At 39.6% G+C, this 22500-nt stretch overlaps 2 protein-coding genes across 2 annotated transcripts in view; one reads left to right on the top strand and one right to left on the bottom strand.

Moving 5' to 3' along the window:
* LOC137975622 (4-hydroxyphenylpyruvate dioxygenase-like) overlaps nucleotides 1–15697 on the bottom strand; it is an 18046-nt gene extending 2349 nt beyond the window's left edge. The window contains exons 1-15 of the mRNA XM_068822754.1: nucleotides 15645–15697; nucleotides 15541–15567; nucleotides 14266–14328; nucleotides 13730–13834; nucleotides 11947–11998; nucleotides 10778–10860; nucleotides 9673–9762; nucleotides 8985–9088; nucleotides 7897–7974; nucleotides 7246–7297; nucleotides 5872–5982; nucleotides 5156–5227; nucleotides 3408–3524; nucleotides 1880–2002; nucleotides 1–6 (exon numbers count right to left, since the gene is read on the bottom strand). The exon at nucleotides 1–6 is cut by the window's left edge and continues 2349 nt beyond it. Of these exons, the coding sequence (XP_068678855.1) occupies nucleotides 1–6; nucleotides 1880–2002; nucleotides 3408–3524; nucleotides 5156–5227; nucleotides 5872–5982; nucleotides 7246–7297; nucleotides 7897–7974; nucleotides 8985–9088; nucleotides 9673–9762; nucleotides 10778–10860; nucleotides 11947–11998; nucleotides 13730–13834; nucleotides 14266–14328; nucleotides 15541–15567; nucleotides 15645–15647 (1086 nt within the window). The 5' untranslated portion in view covers nucleotides 15648–15697. The remainder of the gene's footprint in view (nucleotides 7–1879; nucleotides 2003–3407; nucleotides 3525–5155; nucleotides 5228–5871; nucleotides 5983–7245; nucleotides 7298–7896; nucleotides 7975–8984; nucleotides 9089–9672; nucleotides 9763–10777; nucleotides 10861–11946; nucleotides 11999–13729; nucleotides 13835–14265; nucleotides 14329–15540; nucleotides 15568–15644) is intronic.
* A 2478-nt stretch (nucleotides 15698–18175) lies between these two features.
* On the top strand, nucleotides 18176–21506 carry LOC137975082 (uncharacterized). Its single transcript, XM_068822132.1, has 2 exons — nucleotides 18176–18293; nucleotides 18738–21506. The coding sequence occupies exon 2, from the start codon at nucleotides 18814–18816 to the stop codon at nucleotides 20047–20049; it is 1236 nt and encodes a 411-aa protein (XP_068678233.1). The 5' UTR covers nucleotides 18176–18293; nucleotides 18738–18813; the 3' UTR covers nucleotides 20050–21506.
* The last annotated feature ends 994 nt before the right edge of the window (nucleotides 21507–22500 follow it).

Genomic DNA, 22500 nt, shown 5'->3' with positions numbered 1-22500 from the left:
AAAACCCTGTACAGCGGAGAAAATTGAAAGTTATCAATCCTCAATCAAACAACTTATAAGCCTTTATGATATCTGTTCCTCAGTTAAATCGAATCAAAAGTCGATCTTAAAGCGAGCTCAAAATTCGTAAGGATCAGTGAAAACGTCTTTTTAATGCCTTTTACTTGTGAATACCATTCATAATTCTGCGAATAAAGACAAATGTTTAGGAATAAAAGAGAGAAAGCAAAGTTCTGATTAAGATCGATTTTTCCAGTACTGTGCAAAGGGTGCCCATTGAGTTTGGAGGTTGAGCTTGTTTTAAAGTGATCGGCGTGCTCAAAAAGGAAAACTCCTTCTCGAGGCCGCGTGGGTACTCTAATTTGTGGTCTCTAACACGATTAGATGTGCTGAGCGTTGATTTCTTTTCGGGAGCCAAATCTCTCATAGGGACCTCTGTTTCAAAACGAGGTAATAGAAGCAAAAATGTCCATTCCACATCCATTCACGTTCAAAAAATATGACTATAAAGTAACAATGTAGCTCGACTGGAAAAGAAATATTTCGGCTAAATCGCTCAGCCTTTATCGGTCCATTTGAATGGCAGTGCTTACACAGCACTTAGCTCTGTAACAACTCCTTCAGAGCGGCCCTTTTTTCCAATCGAGCTAAATTGTTACGTTCTACTAATTTTTTTTTGTGCCCGATTTTGTAATGGAAGTGAGCACTACTTTTCGTATAAACACGTTGGTAGTGATGGATATTTACCTCGCCGCTCGGCGGCTTTGTAAATATCCACCATAGCCACCTCCACTCAGGTGAATAGTTGTTTTAGCATAGAGCGACTTTCATATGACCTTGAAAAATAAACGTCAAAACAGAATGTAAACAAAAATGCAAAACATTCAATTCGCTTATCGAGCAAAAACAAACGAGCCTGAATTTTCATTGGCTTAGCGAACGCGGATGCAAACAACGTCATCTCTCCATAGAACTTTCTGGAAAGCGATCGGCATTTCGCTTTGACTTCATTTGAAATGCAGTACTGTGATTGGGCAATCGAACTGTTTACTGCCCATATTAGGAGTTTCCTTGGCGGGAGTAAGGAGAAGCTTTGTTTTAATCTTGCCAAACATTGGTCTGTGAAACAAATTGCGAACACTTTTTCAAGGTCATACCAAAGTCGCTCTATACTATACACTGTTTAAACAGTGAGATAATATAGCAAGAAAAGATTATTTGAAGTCATTTGCAATGATTACAAAATTTTCGGGCGCAAAAATCCCGCGCGCGTTACTCGGGGACATTACGAGTAGCCAATCAGAGCGCGCCTTCAACGCTATCCACTGTTTTATATACTAAGTAACAATAGGCCATTTCCGAGTTCAAGTCTGCCTCCTCTTCAAAGCGAGTCTACGTGCGAAGTCTTTGTGATGGTAATTAGTTCTACTTTACATATGAATGAAAACTAATTTTCATAACAAAAACTTCGCACTTTGACTCGCTTTGAAGATGAGGCAGGCAAGAACTCGGAAATGGCCTATTATTCCATGAGCGCGCGTTGGATATGAGATGATAGATAGCTAACGAGGCGCGTAGCGCCGAGTTGGCTATAATCATCTCATATCCAACAAGCGCGAGTGGAATAATTGTTTTTACGCCCCCAAAATGTAGAAAACTAGACTACAATGAAAATAAAAAGGCCCAAAAAATCACTCATATGCTTGCCGTGTTTGTAGATCATGGTATAATGGCTCATAACCCATGATGGCTTAGCCAATCAAAACTCTCGAATTGCATTATCCAATGATCCAGTTTTTAATAATAACTGATATACATAGGGCAGAATCCTTTTGAAAAAAAAGGCTGAAGGAAAAAAAGAATGCTATGTGAAGCTTACCTGGTGGTTGTGTCTCTGAATCACTTCCAAGAACAAAGTTGGTCTATCTTGCATGGGTTTTGTGAATATCTGCAGCAGGTACCCCTTATCATCAAAATCCACCAAAATCTTCAACTTCTGAAGCTGCGAGGAAGACAGTCTTATTAGATTTGGGCGAAAATACGACGTCACTACGATTGGTCAAGCGCAAAATTTTCTGAAGTTAAAACTGAGAATTTTTGTCGAATGGAAAGTGCCAAAAGATTAGACTTGATGATGATGATGATGTTTTTTTATTTGAATATCTTGCAGTGCATAACACTGAATTATACATTGTAGCTGCATAAATACAAAATACATATACATAAATATATTGATCACACGGGAATATGGTTCCAATAGTCAATGTAGCCCTAGTCTTCAGCGTATTTAACCGACACAAAGTCTCGTAATCTCTTGGTCTTGGCTTGTTTCAAAACTAAATTCGTACTACCTGACGTGAGCGACGGGACCGCGACGGTTCCTTTTCGTAGGCAAGCTATACGAATTTATTCCAAGCATCTCTCCGACGCGAGGAGAGAGTGCCAAGGCCTGACGCTATCAAGGCCTTACGGTAGCTTGGGTCAGGTAGTAGGATACGGAGTGCTCTATTTTGCACCCCTTCTATTACACCATCCAAATAATCGGACAGGGAAGCCACAACAGGGGACGCATATTCCAAAACTGATCTTATAAGCGCAAAATATATTGCTATGAGGTCTTTAACAGGCACTCCTGATTTTCTAAGTAACCTGAGAGCGTACACTAGGGGCTTATTGGCTTTCTTGAAAACATAATGTGCACAGTCCAAGTCAGATGAAAACCGAGGATCTTATAACTACTGACACATTTGATGACCGAGCCCATTAGCTGCAGTGCGTTAAGTGGGGCAGGCTGGTACTGCAGAAAATTGATTACCATTTCCCGGCACTTCTTAGGATCGAGGTGCATCCCACGTTCGGCCTGGAAGCGAGGAATGTGGCTCGCTACACATGATAAATAAGTGTAGCTTGGCGAGCACCTAGGGATGATCTCAAAAACAGTAGTATCATCAACATACTTGACACGATACAGCCAGGAGCTCGCCAACCTACTGACCAGTATAGCGAACAACAGATAAGCGGGCCTGGTTACCGGTGGTATTCACCCGTTGTGATAAACCGGTGCAGGCAATGAGCCCATGATCCAACTTAAGTAAGGAAGTCTCGTCATAGGTTCGAGGTGTCAGTTTTAGTGTTCTTATTTCGTCAATATTCATGCTCTGAGAATGAAAGTAATATGATCATTTAATGTTCCTTAAATGCAGTTTTGAATCCACAAAAAGGATTCTTTCCTTTGAACGCTATTTTTTCTATGTTAGGTTCTCAAAGGAAAAACAAGTAGTCCAATTCTACAGGTTTACGCTTCAAGGGATTTTAAGTTTTTCTGAGTTTTTTTAAGCAATCGACTTGAAGATAAATTTTCAACGAAACGGTGTCAGTTTTGTCTTATGAGGTAGCAGTGAACTTACCACATCCAGATCTTCTGTCACTGTGATTGGAGCATCCTTCAGTCGAGCACGAAGGTTTTCATAATAAGTGTCAGGAATAGTCAAAAATTCCATTCCTCTTTCCTTTAAGTTTGACACCTAAGTTTAAATTGAATGACATATTAACCACAACTCAAATCTACGAAACCTTTCAGATATTCCCCACCACACCTTCACCTACTACAGGTTACAATACGACCAGTTCCCAGCTCCGATGCCAGCGCTTTTCTTTTGGTCAGCGCCAAGAACACGGACTCTGGCCACAGCCAAAGCAGGAAGTCCAAGAATCACAGACTTACGGCTCTTCTGCGCATTCTCAGAAATTCGAAACACTGTACTATTACCGCGACTGCGCGTAGTTATGGCTGTGGCCAGAGTCCGTGTTCTTGGCGCTGACCAAAAGAAAAGCGAACTCTTCGGACGAGAATGGTTCAAAACTGGGTTTTTTCAGGCTTCTTTCACAACTAGTGAAGTTGCCTCATTTACCGAGATGATTACTTTCCTTTATCACAAGCGGGGCAAAATTACTGAATGCTCAATGGCTGAGACGGAGGGCATTTTTTCTTAATCACCAGGGCAATTTTGGTAATCAAGAGGGCATGATTACGTGATCCTGATTGGTTAACAGTTGCTTATCCAGAGAAAGCGAAATTACAAGAGAATCTTCTTCCAGATTCTGACTTTTTTCATATATAAATATTAATACACTTTAAGCGCTACTGCTCTTGACAGCAACGACTTATTGAATTGAACTTTAATCGAATGAAAGCATGTTAAGTTGATTGTCATTTTTCGTGGCATTAGTGAACGGGCTTCTCTAAATAATTTTGCCCTTTATCTAAGTGAATGTAATCGCTATGTGCCCTCATGGAATTAAGGATTAATTTCACTTGTATTTTCGGAGTTTTCCAAATTGCCAATTTTGTGAAAACTTTGAATATTCAAGTGAAATTAATCCTTAATTGCCCTCAGACCCATGCGATTACATATACTTAGATGCCTCTTCCTAATCTCGTTTTCGCGGACCGTACTGTAAGTTACGGACCGAGTTCTTCCCCTTTGATTTATGGCCCGAGGATCCCTTCTTCCGGGTGACTTAGCGCGCAGACACTACATAAGCGTGGCCTCCCAACCTTGGTCACGGGTATGTTTGTCTTTCTCTAACACTCAGTCACCGCTCGAACAAACTGGGTTTTTTTTTTTTTTTTTTTTTTTTTCTTCATGTTTAAAGCACTTCCATTCTTCCCGTCCTCAGCTATGCACGACAAAAAGAAAAAAAAAAAAATGGGCCCTTTGCAGGTTAGTGATCAATTGGTACAAAAAGCTCCATACTAGAACGCAAATTGCGCTCTGGGACATCTAAAATAAAAAAAAGCTAATTTACATTTTCTTTGTTTTAGATGTACCAGTGGGCAATTTGCGTTCCAGTATGGCGGTTTTTGTGCCATGTGATCAGAGTTGGAAAAGGTCTATTGAGTGTAACAGGTAACATAGTTCTTGGAAAAGAGAGCGTCGACAGCAGTGCTTTCTTGGTGTTCATCAACCCTTTGTTCCCCAGAAGGGACACATATAATTTACTCGGTCTAATGCCAGATGATTTTACTACTCAATGATGGCCGGTTTAGGAGCGAAAGGGTTAAATCAAAGGAACTTGGATTTTTTATCACCGACATTGAACAAAATGCCGTTACAACGATATTGATATAACTTTTTTTTCTTGACCAACTTACAGCTGCAATGATGTCAGAGGTGTTGAGGGCAATGTGCTGCACTCCAGCTGAACCATAGTAATCAACATACTCCTGAAAATCAATGACATGCATGAGTTGCCCATTTCACTTACAAACTATAACAATCAAGTTCAAAGAAAGTTTAAAGTGCGCCCTAACAATCCTGTTTCATTGATTGCAAATAAGAATGCTCAGTTTACAAAAGAATTCTCATGAGATGTTGCCAATTTTCCCCGACTTTTGCCGAAAATGCCTCCAAATCCAAAACCAAAAAATACTGTACATTGCACAGCACTACCAAAAGTCAGAGTAAAACATTTTTCGAGAAGAACGAGATTAGTAAACTCAATTCCAGGGTCCGTTTTCTACGGAATCAACACCAATGCAAAAAGGGTATGGCCAGGGAATGACGGACCTTGCTGTCAATATGTTTCTTTGTTTTTTATCAGCTCAAATGGCAAAACGTGCTCGCAGTATTCTTGCAAACCAACAGATGGAGTTGGTCCGAACGTTCACCTCTGTTTTCCAGCAATTCAACAGGAAATATTGGACAAATGACGTTCACACTGTGACGTTAGTGAAGTTACAGCGAAAGCTTGAGAAGACCAGGAGATGTAGATCCCAATGTTGTGGTCTGGCCTTTGATTGAAGGTGTAAACACCTCAACTGTATAGCTACCAGTTTATACTAAAACCTGCTTCAACAAACAAACAAACCTGAATCTGACTCTTCCGCTTGCCTGGAGCGGGTTCATTAATTGGCATTTTAATTGTTTCTTCCCAGTTTGTGACAACGATTGACCGCAGTGCACTATACTCTGTGTGTATCTACAAAAACAGATATAAACATGAGCAATAGAAGAGAAAAGCAATACGAGTGTACCGGTGATTGACATTGACGCCACAAAAAGCACCCTCTCCTCTCCCCACCCCCGACATCCCTCAACCACCCCCCCCCCCCCCTCCACACCACACTAGTTAGAATTGCTCACATGTAAGAGAAAAATATGCGATTACCGAGGTTTTCAAGCGTTCGGCCTATTATCTGACTTAATACGCTTCACCTTAAGGTTTTCTCCCATACAAAGATCGCATAACTTGTTTGTCGCATGTTTGCAACAATATTATTGACTTATTGGACGTAAATTATCCCGAGGTAAGCTGACCGATCAAGTATAATAATAAGTTTTTACTATTATAATTACTTATCTTTCGGCCCGATTGATCGAAGCAGTCAAAGTTCATCACCTTCAAAGTTTGTCCCAAATAATCCAGTTGGAGAAAACGGGCATGGCCTGTTCCATTTGACTTAATACCGAAATTTCCAGAAATTGTGGCTGAGTGGAAAGCACACTAAGTTCCTTTAAAATTAATTCACTATCACTTCTAAAACTGCATAGATCTTCTGCAGCTCGAGGATAGCGCACGCGAACAAGCGCATCATACACTGTAGGTGAAATTTCCCTTAGCACCACGAATAACTTTTTATCATCCTGAATATGTAAAAACATCATTTTACATATCTTTCAAATGCCAAAGCCGAGAAACGCTCTCATCTCATAGGATTCGGTTTTCACAAATCTAATCAAATGGAAAACCATTTGAAAGAACACAAAAATTACATTATTTCATTTAGATTTCTTTATTGATTCCTCTAAAAATAGCTAAAAGCAAGAAATGTCCAGAAATCAAAGAAGTATCCTCGAGTTCAACTAAAGACCAAATTTCAGAGAAACACTTGCCATTTTGTCGTACTACGAAGGTTGATCTCTATTACCTTACAATTAACTTTTATGTTAAGTTTACAGTATGACTGACAAGGACGCACAATATGAAGCCAAGAGTGTACCTAAAAGTGATACAACTCTGGCACAAACATCGGTCAACTACTTATTCAACGCTTCTTATTCAGTGTTCATATCGGACCACTGTTTTTTATTACGAAGCATCTAAACGAACAAAATTAACAACAAGCTTATGTAACTGATTAAATAAGACGAATGTATCACATACACAATTATTGTCAAATAATAAACCACTAGTTTTCTATTTCCTTTATTAAATTATTAATCAGTTAAATATATCTCATACCTGTTTGTCATCTACGGACCAAAACCTGTGAAACTGCAAATTTCTCTCATACCTCAAAAGAGAAAGAAAACAAAAACAAAAACAGTAATTCAAAACCAGGTAACTCAGGATAACAAACTCAATCCATCATTTGTAGCGGAGCACCATGGGTAAGATTTTTTGGGAAATCTATCCAAACGAGAAATTTTGGTCATGGCGATGGCGTCATGTACTTCCATACGTCCATCCGCCCGTACAGACTATCCCGGTGGAAGTCGGGAGGCAGGACTACCTCTGGGTGCGGGAGTGGTCGGACAATTTTCACGAACACTAAAATGCAATAGAATATGTAACACAGGTCACACTTAAAATAATACACAACTCGTTCAATTTTGATTTTCCTTTGCTTCAGATTACATGAATATTAGACAAAGAAAAATCAAAATTGAACTGGTTTGAAAAATTCCAACCACAACATACTGTACATAATGGAAATTACACAGGGCAAAGCAACTTATTATTAGGCACCTATGGACACTCATCACCCACATCACTGTTTACATGCGCCAAAATTTGGTGGGAGGAAATGGAAGACCAACTTAATGGGAACGGTTGAAATTAAGGTTTTAAGCTGGAAATGAAGTACATGTACAGACGTACAGCTGCACTCACCATTCAGCAATGGTCACCATTTCACTTTCGGGTTGATTTCCAACCACATGATCAATGAAGCGGAGATTTCCTGGAGGACTGAGTTACACAGTGATGACATTAACACAAAAGAGGATATTTTAAAGTGCTACTATGACCAAAAAATCAATTTTCATTTTTCTTTGGATTTCAAAACTACGTTACCTAAACAGTAAGTGAACTACGTTAATAAGCCTCGATTTCAAAAAGATAGTGGGAATTTTCCTATTTAATTAATAATTATCCCTTTCACTCCTGTAAGGGCCAATGAGACTTATAGATTTTACTCTGTCTAACGCCAGACGATTTTACTCGTCAATGGGGAACTTGAGAGAGCTGAGTCGAGGAGAAAATGACGTCCGGCAAAGACTCGATAGTTTAAGTATGCAACGCATGTGTACAAGGCTGAATTAATAATTATGCAGCATGGGATTTTCGGGCTTTCAGACTTTTAAACACATGTTTTGCATATATATTATTATAAGCTGCGTTTACACGCTGAAATTTTAAGCTAGTGAGTCAATGACATCCCTTTTCCCTAGATCCAATCAGTCAGTTTTGAACGTGAGTAATGGCTGACCGTGAAATCCAAAACTAAACCCTAACTCAGAGTGAACAGCCTTTGGGTAAAAATCAAAGCTCAAAATTTTGCCAGTCAAGTGTTAAGCAAAAAAAGGAAGTGATTTTTTGATCACAGTAGCACTTTAAAGGAAGGCTGCAGACCTACATGTAGCAAATAGTTCAAATTCTAGCAAACTTCATCATCCACTTGTCCGAAGGGTTCCTTCACTTGCCTGGGTTCATTAACAAATTATAAATAACTTTAAATATTGTTTTTCTTTTTATTCAGACATCTTTTGTACTACTTGATAAAATGGGTGCTTTATAACTGCCTGTTGGGCAAGTGGTCTGGCAAAGTCATTTGCCCGTGCATGTAATCTATTTGTCCGGGACGACTGGACAGGGGTTTTCTCAAGCACTCAAAATAGTTGATCTTCAAAAAGTTCCTTAATCTATAATGCTAACTTAATTGGCATAATAATCGTAATTCTTGTCAAAAAGGTACTTACAGTTTAGCAAGATAACAATCCGTTGTCACTGGAGGTTTGTATCCAGGTAAAAACAGTCCATCGTAACCTTTTCTCTCAACAAAAGTGTGTGTTGTATCACCATACTAAAAAGAAAGTGTTGCTTTAAGCCTTGGAACTAAAACATTATGAGAAATTCTGAAATTCACAGTTCTTGGTGTACTTTACAATTGTACAAATTTCCAACAAACTGGGTTTCATCAAAATTTAATGCAAAAAGCACTTAATTAAACATACAGTGTATAGGAGGGCACATGCATGTGACCTCATCTACTATTTCAGAGAGCAACTTGACTCTTTCTTTGTGCAGCTTAAAAAGGCACTCTGTTCCCTTACAAATTTATGAGGACTGCAATGTTTACACTGTGCTGTTCACAGCTCTCAATGGAAACATAGGTTCACAGCATCTGCAATAATGTGGCATGAATTATATTTTGAATGCAGTCTGTAATATACAACAAAATAAGATCTGAAAAGATCATTAGTTCAATATCTTGGCCAAGATCCTTGAGGATTCTCAACTTTCATGCCATAGATTTTTGAATGTTTCATGGTTGTTCCAAGGACCCTTAGCATTAGAAAACATCATAAATAATCAATGAGTAGGTTCTAAGCAGTTTTAGCAAGGAAAGATGTTTCTCCAATTCGTGATGGAAGATGATCCACCAACCGTTTGGACTGTTGCAAAAGTGACAGTTCCTCCCTCATCTGTGTCATCCCACGGCCCTTGGACAGACACTGCGCCACGCTTGAGAGCTGCCTAAAAATGGAAACTTTCTTTTACATTACCCAATTCAATAAATTCTTTTTGAAGCACACCATTGCAACTAGGTCGGTACATTATCATGAACGAATGAAGAGACGTGCTCAGAGGATCTTTGAGGATCTTCAAGGATCCTTAAAGATTGTCAAGGACCTGCAAAAGATCTTTGAAGATGAGGATCTTTTAAGGATCCTTGGAAGATCTTTGAAAGTTCTTAATTGCAGTTTAGTTAGGAATTGTAAAGATCCTCAAAGAGTCAGTGAGGATCCTGCGAGGATCTTGCAAAGATCCTGGTGAGAATATATTTCAAGATCTTGGTAAGGATCTTTGCAGATCCTCAAGAATTCTTTGATCACAGATCTTTCAAGGATCCTAAAAGGATCTTTGAACTGATCTTGAAAAGACCTTTATCAAGACCCTTGAAGATCCTTGATGAATCCTCGTATAATCTTTAAGGACCTTTCAAGGATCTTTGGAAAGATCTTAAAGTTTGCAATCTAATGATCTAATCAAAAAGATCTTTCAAAGATCTTCATGACATCCTTGAGGATCGTCAAGGATCTTGATAAAGATCTTTTTAAGAACTGAGTCGAGAGATCTTTTTAGGATCCTTGAAAGATCCTCAAATGATTCGTGAGGATCTTTTAGGATCTTGATAAAGATCCTTACAAGGAATTTTGAGGATCCTTACTAATTAAGATCCTTAAAGATCTTCATGAAGAGCAATGAAAGGAACTGATCTAAAGACTTGCAAGACCTGCAATAAGGGTCTGTCATGTAACTGACTTCGTTCAACAGTACTGGAATTTCAAACCTTATGTGTCTTCTGTATATCTAAAATACCTCTCACTGTCCAACTCAAATTTCATAGTTGCAGCAGTGGCTTAAATGTTCTAATTGGCTGGCACTAGTTAGCTAGGTCAGATTGAAAGAACTGCATCATAATTACATATTATATTAAAAGCTGTAGGTCTTAATTAAAAGCAAGGAGCCTTGTTTCAAAATTCCATACTTTGTAAAGACCAATGCAATCTTCTACTTCAAAAGCGACATCTTTCACACCATCGCCATGTGTCATGAGGTGCTTTCCCATAACTGGTTATAGAATGAACAACACAATACAACTGTACATGATGAAATCATTCATTGTCATTGCATAATTATGTACAAAGTCATATAACTATCATGATCATAATTAGCCTACCAATGCAAAGATAAATTGAATTTCACTTCCATACAGAAACAGACAATGTTGAGATAACATGAAAATGAGGAATGTCATAAGATTTGAACAACCCCTCACTGGAGCAAACTGAAACAGCTTGTGCCCTGACCCTCTGCCAAAAAAGTGAACTTGTCCAGTTGGCTTACTTTATATGGTTGAGCATCAGATTACAATGCGTGGGTCATGGGTTCAAACTGCAGCAGGACCGAGTACACTCTGGGTCTTTAAATAACTGAGGTGAATTAGGGTTGCTTCAGTGACCGTTGAATCAACACTACTGAAATTAATTTCAAGACATCTGTCCATGCTGCATTTCCACCATTTTGATAGGCAAAGCACATCTACATGTAGTAGACTAAACAGTTCTTGACTTCAGTCATTTGTTTCCTATTTTTTCTTTTTTTCCTTTTTTTGCGATTTTCAAAATTCTGCAGGATCTCATCTCCAAGCGCCAATGGCCAAACTGCATTTTGATTTCAATCAATCAATCTTCCAAATGCTAAGCCAAGAAATGACCTGAAACCATGGATGCTGAAATCAAATGATGCGTGACGTAGCCTACCAATAAGCATGGCACATTCATTTGGTACATTGAAACTTGACGCCGATGGAAAGTGATGGAATCTGTGCAAACATTTTTATCGAAGAACCTCTAGAAAGATCGTATCATAATGGAAGTCGTGCAGTGAACAAAACAAAAACTCCAATTCACTTTCGAGAGGCGGAGTCGATCTTCCCATCTATGTTTGGAAATTTGATCGATAGACGGCAAAATGCAGTTTGGCACTCAGTGCTTGCAGGTAAGATCTGTAAAATTATGAAAATTTCAGTAACTGAAAGTAATTATCTTGCCAGAGTCAATTGAAAGAAACTTGGTTCAAAATGCTGCAACAGGAAGTATGAGTTCCTTGGTAAGAAATTATCTTTTATAGTATGCTATTTTTAACAGTCCTTACTCTCTGAGATCTCTCCTAGTGGATTGAGTGGAGACTGGAAGACAAATATTATCTGGAATAATAAAAATATTTATTGTCTTAATTTCATTGAGACGAGTATGATTTTATACATTTCTTTCATCACGTCCTTTCATGGGAACAAATGAGCGCGACAAATTGACCTGCTCCCTACTGTGTGGCTTCATAGCTCATTTGGTAGAGCTTTGCACCAGCATCACAGAGGTCATGGGTTCAAATCCCGTTGAAGATGCGAATTTTTCAGGTGTCTATAAAGAGACAATGTTATTGCTCAAATTGTCCAGATAAGAGGACCACTTCTCCCCATTCATAAAATGTTTTTGCTGTAGGTACATGTATCATGATGGGACAATTAATATTTAACAAATTAAGTTGCATTTTTCACTTTGCCTGGCCGAGAAATGAAAGAAGTGGAAAATGTTCTTTCACATGCCTCTGGGACCTGAAGACAGAGGACAGGCCCTGGGTCATTCGACCAGCCATACTTTGTCATAAAACTGAATGTGTAAAATGGCCAAGGGAGACTAATTTAGAAGAGGCCTCCCTCAGCCATTTTACTCAATTGCAATGCAAAGAACGGCGGGTCGACTTACTCAGACTAAAGAGGAACTAGCTGCTAGCAGTCCCTTGATAATATCATCTTAATGCCACAATTTATATTGGACCAGATGTATACCTTGGTGTTTGCCAAGCAGACTTAAGCCCATGAATCCAAGTGTGAAGCCATAAAAATTATCAGACCTTTATTTGCCCTTTGCCACGTTTGAGATATGGTAATAATACTAACTTCGTACTAACCGAGCGCGAGGGCCGCACTGGGGAATATTGGCCAGAGGTCCTGGCCGACCGAGGGCCAGTATTCCCCAGTACGGCTCGAGCTAGGTCGGTTAGTAAGTAGTTTATTATATGGCTTTTTAATTACCTTTTGCTTTGTTTTTGCAAGCCCGTAATCGGCCCGTGGGCATTACGGGAGAATAATGCCCTACAATTCAGTCACAATTAGCCAATCAGAGCGCACATTATATCAGCTACAAACACAAGCCATATCAGAATATTGAATACAAACCATCACATAAATTAATGTGCTAGACTACCTATCGATAACAAGGCAATCGGAGCATAGTAAAAATGTCTGCGATTCTTTCAAATAAGAAAGTGGCAGTTCATACCGAAGTCAACCTTACAAACTATCTATTACAAAACAGTTATACCAAGTGTTTTATACAGTATTTTGTGAAAAACTCAGTTGGTGTCGGCCAGCTTGACAATAGCTGAAACAACCCAAATCTTTACAAAAATGCTAACCTTACATGTAGGCCTACAGTAAACATTTAGCATAGTGTTTAGGCCAAAGGTTAGCATTTTTGTAAAGATTTGGGTTAATCAGCTATTGTACCCTTCACCCCCTACCCCCCACCCTTAAAATAGTCATGCCGCTGGAAAAGCAATTTTCCATCACTTACTGCCTCTAAGGGACTCGTTGGAGACTTTTCTGTACACCCAAATCATCAATTATCATGTTTGAAGTCCCGGGCTAACATTCAAATGATGGTGGCAATCTGGCGTTATACAATTGTACAGGTACAACAATTACTACATTCGTTACATGCATGCATTATAATTTTTAATTAAATGAGGAAATACTTCAATGCATATTTTTGTAGCTACAATTTACCATCATGATAGCTTGGCATATATATTTCAGGCTAGCCACAAAAATGTGCATTGAAGCATCCTTTATAATTTAAATATTATTTTACAGTACCTTGTCTTGTTTGACAGCATGAGATACAACTTCTCTTGAACCAGTTTCAAGTCCTTTGTATCCAAAGGGTCGAAAACCCATTTTATTACAATAATAAGAGGCTGCCTAAAAGAGTTTTACAGGTTTAACACTCATTAGCACAAAAAAACAATAATTGGCACTTATAGGTAAGCTCTCTCTCTCCTCCATCCAAGACACACACATGTTCCTTTTGATAACAAGACTTCCTCTGAATCTTACGAATCAAGTAAAATATCTCATTATTTGGGTAAGCCCTCCCTCCTCCGTCCAAGCTACAGTGTACAAATGTACATGTAGCTTCACCATGAAGTAAATAAAATATTATCTGTACTTTGCATCAAATATAGTCTACTGCAATTTTATAAGAAGGAGTACTCAATTGTAATTACATGTCTTGCTACAAGAAGAAAGCAAAACATGAACTTCCACAAACAGGACACAAGGTCCCCATGCAAGATGAGACAGTCAGTCCTTAAAATCATAATTGCCAAAATGACAAAAAATAATAAACGCACCTGTTTGGCATTTCCCACCCAGAAAGTTATGTGATGAAATGCAATGAAGGAACCAATTTCTGGCTAGAAATAAAAATTAATACAAGTACACATAATTATGTACTTGTTCATATTAAACCTGGGATCATAAATAGAAAAGGTCTAATGCTCCCATCTAAGAAACAGCTTTATCTTCAGGTGATGGTACAGTAAGCTAAGAGTCTGCCATTAATCAATAGTCATTGTGGATAACATTACACGTACCAATAGTGACCCCAAGTCAATGAATGGAAGCAAGAATGATGTTTATGTTCTCATTATGATGCAGTTCCCACTACTTTCCTAATGCAAATAATACTTCATAGTCTACTTTTTTATAAAAAAAAAAAAAGAGCAAGGAGATTGGTATCAGAACCAAGATCAAAATGAGCCTTGATTTCATACAAACCGTGCTTTCATGCAAAGGCTACATTACCATGTATACAGAAGTCATGTGACAATAATTATTGCAGGGAGCCATGCCGGTCTCCCCAAACTCGAGACTAGAGGCCCAGTATTATACTGCCTAAAATTGAAACTTGTTTGTTTTGCAAACTTTGTTGTGGCTTTCTGTTATTTCTTTTTGTTTCCATAAGGCACCATGGGTGGTGACATTTTATGTGCTCCCCTGGACTCCTGGGGGTGGTACTTTAGGGATTCCTGGGTGGGCATGTGTCACTGGGACCCTGGAACCCTTAGCCTACACCAGAGCTAGTTCAGGTGAATTTGCTTCCCTATACTAGTGTAAATTCCTCAAACCACCCCCCCCCCCCCTATCCTAGAGTAGCTCACAAAAAGTGAGGCCTAATTTTGGGCACCGGTTTTCAATTTTCATCCCACGTTTCACTTAAAGGATCCAACATCACCACCTCAACCACCGTCAAAGTGTGAAAAAAATTGGAAAGATTTTTTTTAATGGGTCCCGATGACAAATTTGAGACCTAAAAAAAGATGCCTTTCTCGTAAAGGGAACGTTCCCTCGTGCCAAATTAAATTCATTAACATATTTTACGCATGCCTTGGCAGTTGATTCGATAAAAATTCATAGGGTTTTGATCATTGTCATACTATGGAAGGAAGAATTTCCTCCAAAAGAACTCAATTCATCAGCGTTAAAACTCGTTTTTAATGGCTGGTGATAAAGAAGTGAAAGCTTGTATTAAGAGAAGCTGTATTTTACGGTGCAAGAGATTTTAATAATAGTCACTGCAAGAGTTTCGCATCGTTTTTGTTCTCCAAGTCATTCCGTTAACTTACCTTTTCTCCTTTGTCTGTGTACGTGGTCTTTTTTAAATCAAAAGAAACGTATTAATTGATGAAAGTTCAACGCGTGAAAGAGAAAAGACAACAAAAATACTTGCCATTTTCTTTTGGTGCCTGCGTTCGTTCGAGTACAAATGATGTAAGAGGTTTGTTTAAAAATAGGTCCCAGATCTCCACTCCAATACCATATTTGGGTAGCCAAGAACGCGCCCCTCCCCCGCCCCCTTTTGATTACATATTGCTCTTAAGGAATAACTCATCCACGTGATGAGACGACCATGTTGGTACACAAAACAATAGAAAATGACCCCACACGTTTTGCATAATAATAGAGTCAAATTCCCAAAAGACATTTTACTGCATTGTTCTGTACACCATAATGGCCGCCGTGACGTCACATGAAAGAGTGCGGCGAAGACATCAGTTGCAAAAACAGTAAAAAGCTCGCAGTGACCCCACGCTATGCGAGCCACTGCAAACAACCGTTGCGAGTTGAGAAGAAAAAAAACTTATCTCCCAAGAAGGAGGTACATCATGGCTATATAAAACTATATTTCGTGGATTAACAATTCTGAGAATAAATTACATCGTGGGTCGTTTTCCAACCCTTTTCCTGGAAGGGAAGAATAAAGACCCCGGAAAAGAAAAGGTTGGTTTGTATTTCATGAGATGCTAATCGACGTTTTGAGACGCGGACGGCAACCGGAAGTGAGCTGTTTCCTTTGCCTTCACGCAACCACATTTGTTTTTGATAATTAGGGTGCGTTCTTTTGCTGTAATTCGAAAAAGGATCACTGATCACTGATCCAAGATCCCGTCGATCACGGTGCATCAAAGGAACTGATGAATTCAATTACCATTTGAATAAACGTGATTTGATTATACGATATGTGGTCAGTGGTCGTTGGATATGGGATCGTGATGCGGCGCAGTTTTACGCAGTAACAGAATCCACTCGGGGGAAGGATTTTTCGGTTCCTTTGATGTACCATGTTCGAAGTGATCTTGAATCAGTGATCCTTTATTTCGGATCATCCCAAATGAACGCACCCTTAATAGAGGGTCGTACAGGGGGGGTCTTTCGCACGGTTCACGAACAGAAAAAACAACGAATCACGGATCACGGATATCAAAATTTCATTAATAACCTTCTCTTAGGCAAGAAAGAGTGTTTGGAAAAAGCAAAATCGTGAAAGGCTAAGTAAAGGCTGCATATCGTAAATCACCTACCTAAATCACTCTCGTTGGACGACTCTGGCCATTCGTCCGCTTCGCATTGAAACATCATAGGGGTTGACAAGCCTGACTCACGCTTTCCACCCACGTGTTTTAGCCTTTAAGGAGGCTCGAAAGGGTTTTCAGCTGAGCGCGCGCGCGTACCCACACACGCAATTCGTAAGCTGCTCGCGTCACATTTCAAAAAAACTTATTTTTCTGAAAAACTGACCTACAGATTTTGTTGAATTTTAAATATTTTAGAGAGTATTTCTAACATTACCTGGTAACACTAAATGGGAAAATTTCACCGTCCCGTTTCTTGAAAAAAGGCAACATAAGTTGATTTTAAGGCTCAAAGAAGTGCCTAATATCGTTGCCATTGTAACGTTATTTTGGAGGAAAATATAATGTGAGAAATCTACGATGGGTACTTGATACCCTGGCCAGATTTCGCCTTAATATGATTACCCTAACTGTATCTAAGGACAGAATATGCTTCTTTGATTGAAAAACGGAGAAACTATTTCGAGCCTCCTTAAATCTCAGAGTTTAGCTTTTACGAGTGGAGTCAGGAGCCCATCACCCGGAGCGTGCAACTTCGATACAGCGTCTGTGAAACGGCGTTTTCACAAGTAAGGTACGTTGCACGTTCCGGGTGATGGGCTCCTGGTGGAGTGGTCTCTCCTTGTCCCATTGCTCTTGTGTATTTATCGCAAAGGCCTTACTGCCATCTTTTCCCTTTTCAAGACGATACAATTTTAAGTTCAACACAGGAGCCGAGACCACGTTTCTCAGCCTCTGCCTTTATTCCGGCAAATTCCGCGAACTTTTTAGTAAACACTGCCAAAGATGAATGTTCGTCTGTAATCGGAAAGCGAACTCGTTCCTTCTCAAGCAAATTAAGCGAGCCCACAGACTTCGGGTCCACGTAAAATATAATACACTCGACCCTCATCGACCTCATCGTACTAGACGTACTTGTCCCTGCCATGTCTCGGAAGTTTCGATGTTGCGAATCACGGTCCTTTGACTTCCCGTGACAGGGGAGACGATAGGAGTCGACATCCGATCCGTGATAGGCATGAAAAGCACGTGAATTTGCACAATGGATTACTTTACGATATATTATGTGACGTCTTGTCACATTTGATGTTTTCAGTCTAAGAAATCTTCCGGAGAACTTGCATCTCAAAAATCACGCAGAATAGAGTAGTAAAATCACGAATATCGGTTAATAATTCAAGTTCTTCAAGAATCACGCAAGACGTTCAGGTCACGGATCACGAAGAATAATTTATTAAATTCACGTTTCACGGAAAATAAAATCAGCTAATCACGCATCACGAAAATACCCCTGTACGACCCTCTTAATATCTTACGATCAGTTTAAAAATCTGGGAGACACTGATGTCCTGTCATGCGAAATATCCACTTCCGGTTGCTGTCAGCATCCCAAAAACGGCTAAATTTTTTCCGTCTACTCGTTTTCAACCTTACTGGCATTGAGGGGAAGGAGAAGGACGATGGAGGTATTATGGAGTCCGAATTTGTTTCAAAATCTGTACCCCAAGGATTCTTTTAATGAAATAAATGTATATACTTAAAGTGTAGATTGTAGCAGGAGCCCATGGGGTCCTGGTTATAGTTGAAAGGAAAAAGTTATCCTCGAACTTACCTGGGCAATTTAAGAAATTGTCTCTTATAAATATCTAAAACATTCACGTGTCTTTAAGAGACAATTGCTTAAATTGTCCACATAAATGCGAGGATTTCGTCTCCCTTTCAAGGTTTCTTTCCCAACACTCCTTTAATTTTTGCAGCTTCATTGTTTATCGTTCTCAAGTAAGCTTGAGAATAACGATAAACAATGAAGCCTTTTTCCTCTTTCTTTTCTTGCGTAAAATTGTTTTTCTTTCTTTCTTTTTTCTTTTTTTATAATTTCCCTACCCAACTATAATGCGTTTTCTTGGAAGCCAAGCCTCGGAACGGATGGCGTGACAATCCAAAAACACATTAAATAGGAAGTTCATGCCATCGTGATTAATCACAATGATGGCGACGGTGCAAACAGAGTCTCTGCCGCAGCTGCCACAGCACGGTGTGTCGATAAATGCAGAGATGAAGAATCCTTCACGATGGGCAGATGAATCACAAGACTCTCTACTGCTCAGTAACACTGTTGGTTGTGATACAAACAACAACTGGTCAACGCGATTTTGTGGCCTAGTCAGGGATTTTTTTGATTCTCACAAACCACTGTCTTGGTTCTGTGCTGTTGCGTTTTTGGGTCTTTGGCTGCCAAAGAAAAGATACTCGATATGGCCGCTTACATTTGTGCCATTATTCTTGCTACTGTTTGGTTTAGGAGCGCATTTTTATTTCATGAGCACGTATCCGCATGGAAGCATTCATATTGGGTCAAAAATGCTACTCTCGACGCTTTGGATAAGTGCGTTTGGTTCGTATGTTTTCGCTTTGTATTACTTGAGATATCAGTCGCTCGAATGGTTAAGAGATTTAAACCGACTTCAGCACCGCGCATGCAACATCGCCCTTGTGACTGGGCTTTTCCTTGTGTCTTGCGTTTTGTTTGGTGATGCATATTACCAAGTCATTTTCGACTTAGTTAACATCAAGGACAACGTATTGGGAAATTGCCATCGTCCGCTGGCATGCAATGCAGTGTTCTATACCCTCGCAGTTTCCATATACTGGGGTATGTACTCTGCTGTTGTGGCTTGTTGCGTTTTCTTCGCGTTATGTCTTGTCATGACAAACGATCTGACTAAAGGATACAGGCGTCTGGAGAGCTGCACTGGAAATGTACGAAACGCTTTAGCACTGCACGAAGAAGTACGCCAGCAGATAGGAGAGAGAATCAATGGTATAAAAATGTGGTTCCTCGTGCATATGATCTTCTACGTTGTGGTTATTCTCGCCAACATTTTTGAATGGTTGGAGGCAACCCACGAGTTTCATTTCACCTATCAATATATGGCCCAAATATGCGGTACTCTCGTAGTAGCGTACAAATTCTTTTTTCCTTTTTTATCTGCCAGTTACGTGACTTTGCATGAATCAACACTTGCACAAGCCTTAAATGATAAAGTGGACTTTTTGGCTGAACAGACGTTTTATTCCCGTCACGATTTAGAGATTTTCCTTCAACAAAGCCGAAGACGTGGTTATGGATTTCGCATGTTCAAAGTTCAAGTAACATTGACTATAGCTATATTTTCTTTGCTTGGCTCGGTGTTTGGGCTTGTCCACAGTTTAAAAGACTGAGAAGGCTTTAAAAAGGTGACGAAAAAGACAGAGCGGAGTATTTTAAGAAGAATTGATCACCTAAACTCATCTTTCTCAAAGACACTTGACAGCTCACACGTTCTCGTTTGTATGAGATTATTCACATTTACACGTAACGTAAGAAAGCTATCAGGCTTCCCAGAGTGCTCCTCGGACAGAGGAGATTCGCGATCGCCCGTGACTCGAGTATCGCTCCTCCTCGGAGCTTCGAGAAAGAGACACCAAGTAGCCCAAGAAGATGTCAAATTTTCAAACAGTGGTCCGGCAGTGCCTATAAGTAAATCAACTCTGAATTAAAACGAATATCAGACGCGAGGGAAACGACGTATCCCTATTTGCCAATTTTGGAACGTAATATTTAAACGAACTCAGCCGGTGACCGAAACGAAGGAAGAAAAAGTAGACGAAAAACCCAGTCACAAAGTTATCTTCAGAGACAGATTAGTTATTTCTTGATCAGTCGAAAACATTTGCCGCGTTTTAATAACCTTATAGCCGTTGGCGTAAAGTAGTTTTTTTTTCTTTTCGATCATGCTGTGCTTTGCGTTTATTTATGCTGTTTACCGTAAGCCATTTAAAAAATTGTATGCTGTGGTCGCCAGGTGGTATATTACGTTAATAAAGTGAGTCTGTTGTGGCTTAAAAGTAATTTGACTACCTTAACAAAAACCCAGGCAATAAGCCGATCAAAACGCAACGATACGTCCAGCCAGCGCTGGGCTCAAGAAAACGAATACGCGAGAAAGTGGATTGGTGTGGTGCCGGTGTGGAATGTTTCAGCCAATTACAATCCATTTTAAACTTTTTAAAGAGGCTGTGTCACAAAATTTAGCCAAATTCAGCGACTGGGAAAAAATAAAGATTGAAATGGATTGCAATTGGGTTTTTTTTGTTAACTGTTCAGTGTAATATTTTTTCAAAGATGATCTGCGTTGTTTGTAACTAAAATTGTGTATGCTCAAAAGACATTTTATTTTTGTCACGAAGCCTTGATATGTGTTGTTTGAAGGCAATTTGTGGGTTGACGTTAATTTTCATTGCGAGTACAGGCGAGTGATTGGTAAAACTACACAAAATGAAATGAACTCCCGAGACACAATTCATTAAAAAAAGATGTATTCATGTTATAGTGCATTCACTGTAACTGGGGCCACCTAGATAATTTACAGTAACCGACCCCATAGTCACGTCAGCATCACCGGTCACGTCAACGAACAACATGCGATTTCATATTTGTTTTGTACCCGACATTCGATTCGCAGGATCTGAAAATGTCCGAATCTATTGTTTCAGCTCTGCCCTCTGATTGGTTTTCATTATTTGGGGGGCCCCGGTTTCGGTGAACGCAATGTAACTTGGTTGCTCACTTAACGCGTTACATTAAAATGATCGTCGTTCCTCTACATTCAGTTGCGCTATTATTCAAATAAACTCTATGAAAATACTTCTCGTTTCTAAATGTTCCCCATTACTTGACCTTCATTGGTTCAATTGAAAAAAAAAAGCGAACGCGCGCGCTGGTCGCGTGTGAACTTTTAATGAGCGGTCCAGAAATTAACGATCAATGTGGCCCGGGTTCGATTCCCAGACTCGGCGTCATATGCGGGTTGAGTTTGTTGGTTCTCTACTCTGCACCAAGAGGTTTTTCTTCGGGTGCTCCGGTTTCCCCTCTCCTCAAAAACCAATTTGACATTTGACTTGATTTGCTTTAATTGTTAATTTGAGTTGACAGTGTCTCCAACTAGTGATCCAGCGCTGGAACGACTAGACACTTAAAGAAAGTTCCTTTCCTTTCCTTTCCTTTCCTTTCATTGATTATCAGGGAGTATTTTCAAACGGCATCTGGGTGAATGATCTTCCCTCCAGTAGCTACGAAATCATTGCGTCTGTATATCTCTGAAATGGCGGACTCAAACCTGAAGGGGTGTCTACTCTTTTAGATCCATTTTGTGTCCTCTTTTTGCATGCATCGATCTGAGCCAGTGGTTAAAGACCTTGCCTAGGGATCTCAAAGTTCTTGCACGTGAACCAATTAAGTAAAATGAAACATAGATATATGCGAGTTATTTATTTTTTCACCAAAGTAAAATGTTTATAAAAAGATCCTCATAGAATTATGCCTTAACTTTGCATTATTTTTACAGAGGGGATAAACAAAGCGCGCGCAAACCAGCAGGGGCCCGTTTCTCGAAAGTCCCGAAAACGTTTCGGGCCCGAAAAGCCATTTGTGAACCTGCCAATCGCTTGTTCAGGAAAGCCGATTTTTTAACATGTTTTTCAGGGAACGAAAGGCAAACTGACTGTGAAGTTTGACGACTGAAATCCTGTCCGTTCTTGAGAGGAATTGTGACACTCGAAAATGGCCCGTAAAGGTTTGGGACTTTCGAGAAACGGAACCCAGGCCCTCATGATTATGACGCAAAATCTTTA

This window comes from Montipora foliosa, chromosome 11 (assembly GCF_036669935.1).
Source record: "Montipora foliosa isolate CH-2021 chromosome 11, ASM3666993v2, whole genome shotgun sequence".
Classification (NCBI taxonomy): domain Eukaryota; kingdom Metazoa; phylum Cnidaria; class Anthozoa; order Scleractinia; family Acroporidae; genus Montipora; species Montipora foliosa.
This window is presented reverse-complemented; position numbering and strand designations above follow the sequence as displayed.